This window comes from Austrofundulus limnaeus, unplaced genomic scaffold (assembly GCF_001266775.1).
Source record: "Austrofundulus limnaeus strain Quisiro unplaced genomic scaffold, Austrofundulus_limnaeus-1.0 Scaffold91, whole genome shotgun sequence".
NCBI lineage: Eukaryota > Metazoa > Chordata > Actinopteri > Cyprinodontiformes > Rivulidae > Austrofundulus > Austrofundulus limnaeus.
The window spans coordinates 634,430-635,646 of record NW_013952493.1 but is presented as its reverse complement, the minus strand read 5'-3'; the positions used below and the strand labels follow the sequence as shown (position 1 = coordinate 635,646).

At 36.9% G+C, this 1,217-nt stretch overlaps 1 protein-coding gene across 1 annotated transcript in view; it reads right to left on the bottom strand.

Annotated features, from left to right (window-relative positions):
• The window catches only part of igsf9ba (immunoglobulin superfamily, member 9Ba), a gene marked incomplete in the record, with an annotated part of 78,670 nt that overhangs the window by 23,187 nt on the left and 54,266 nt on the right, over window positions 1-1,217 (bottom strand). The window contains 1 exon segment of the mRNA XM_014012429.1: window positions 209-351. Coding sequence (XP_013867883.1) covers window positions 209-351 — 143 coding nt within the window.

Sequence of the window (1,217 nt, the reverse complement as noted above, 5' to 3'; positions counted from 1 at the left end):
CCTCATCACAATCCTTCAAACAACAGGATTATTACATTTGTTGTTTTAGATTATTTTTTATTTCATTTTATTGCTAAACCTGTTGTTTGTGAGCTTATTGTGAAAATAATAATGTTTTTAAAACATATCCAACATACTTGAGAGAAATACTGACATTTACCGGCCTAAAGCACCACACGTGTTACAGTGTAACACATTAAAGCCTGACCTTCTCCACCCTGAGCGGGTAGCCATCTTTCTCCCACTTCACAGAGGTCACCGGTGGGTTGGCGTCCACAGGGCAGCGGATGATGCCTGGCAGTTTCCGTGGGACATAGATGACAGGAGGCATGTTGATCACTCGGGCAGGATCTGAGCACAAAGGGATCCAAGTTGTACATTGTTTAATTACTAGTCAAACTTGAGGAAAAAAAAACTAATATACTAATATACTAATATTAAATCATCTCTAAAGGACCACAAATATGAGGGTTTTTTTTTGTTTGTTTGTTTTAGAAAGAACAGCAGAGAGGCATTTTTAGAAGTTTCCAGGAGATGATGCTGCATTTCTAATTAAAACACTATTTTATGAAATTACTAAATTACAGAATGGACATACAGGTTTGCAGCTATAACGTTTCCATCAGAATCAACATGTTCAAAGTCTTAGAAGAGAAAAAAAAACACATTGTCCGCATATCAGAAATATTTTTTTAAATATCTAATTTGCAGCAAAACCTTAAAAAATAATCTGTGCTTTAGCCCTACTTAATTATTTTACCATGCATTTGTATTCATAGCAGGTTAAAGATTTGAAAAAAAAGTACTATTTTTGCACTGCGTTTTCCAGCTTGGGTGACATTTATGATAATGTGAATTTTCCAAGCATGCTGGGAACATAAGAGAACCGTTGAAATTAGTAGAAGATCGAGTGACAGGCAGCAGGACAGGTTTTTTGTTGTTGTTTTTTTTAGCGCAGCCACTGCATGTGCCTCATGAGGTGCAGTTTGCTTTTAGAATTGAAAAACAAAAGACTTTTCAGGAAGGATAAAGCATGTTTAGGAAACTATTACTGTACAMAGATTGATCGTTTTTCAACTGGAGCATTGTTTTCAGTCTGAAATGATTCCTGAGCAATGTCCATGTTGCATTCAGGATGCTGGTTTCATTCCAGTTTGCTGTAGTTGAGGCCTGCAGTGCCTCTCTCTCTCTCTCTCTCTCTCTCTCTCTCTCTCTCT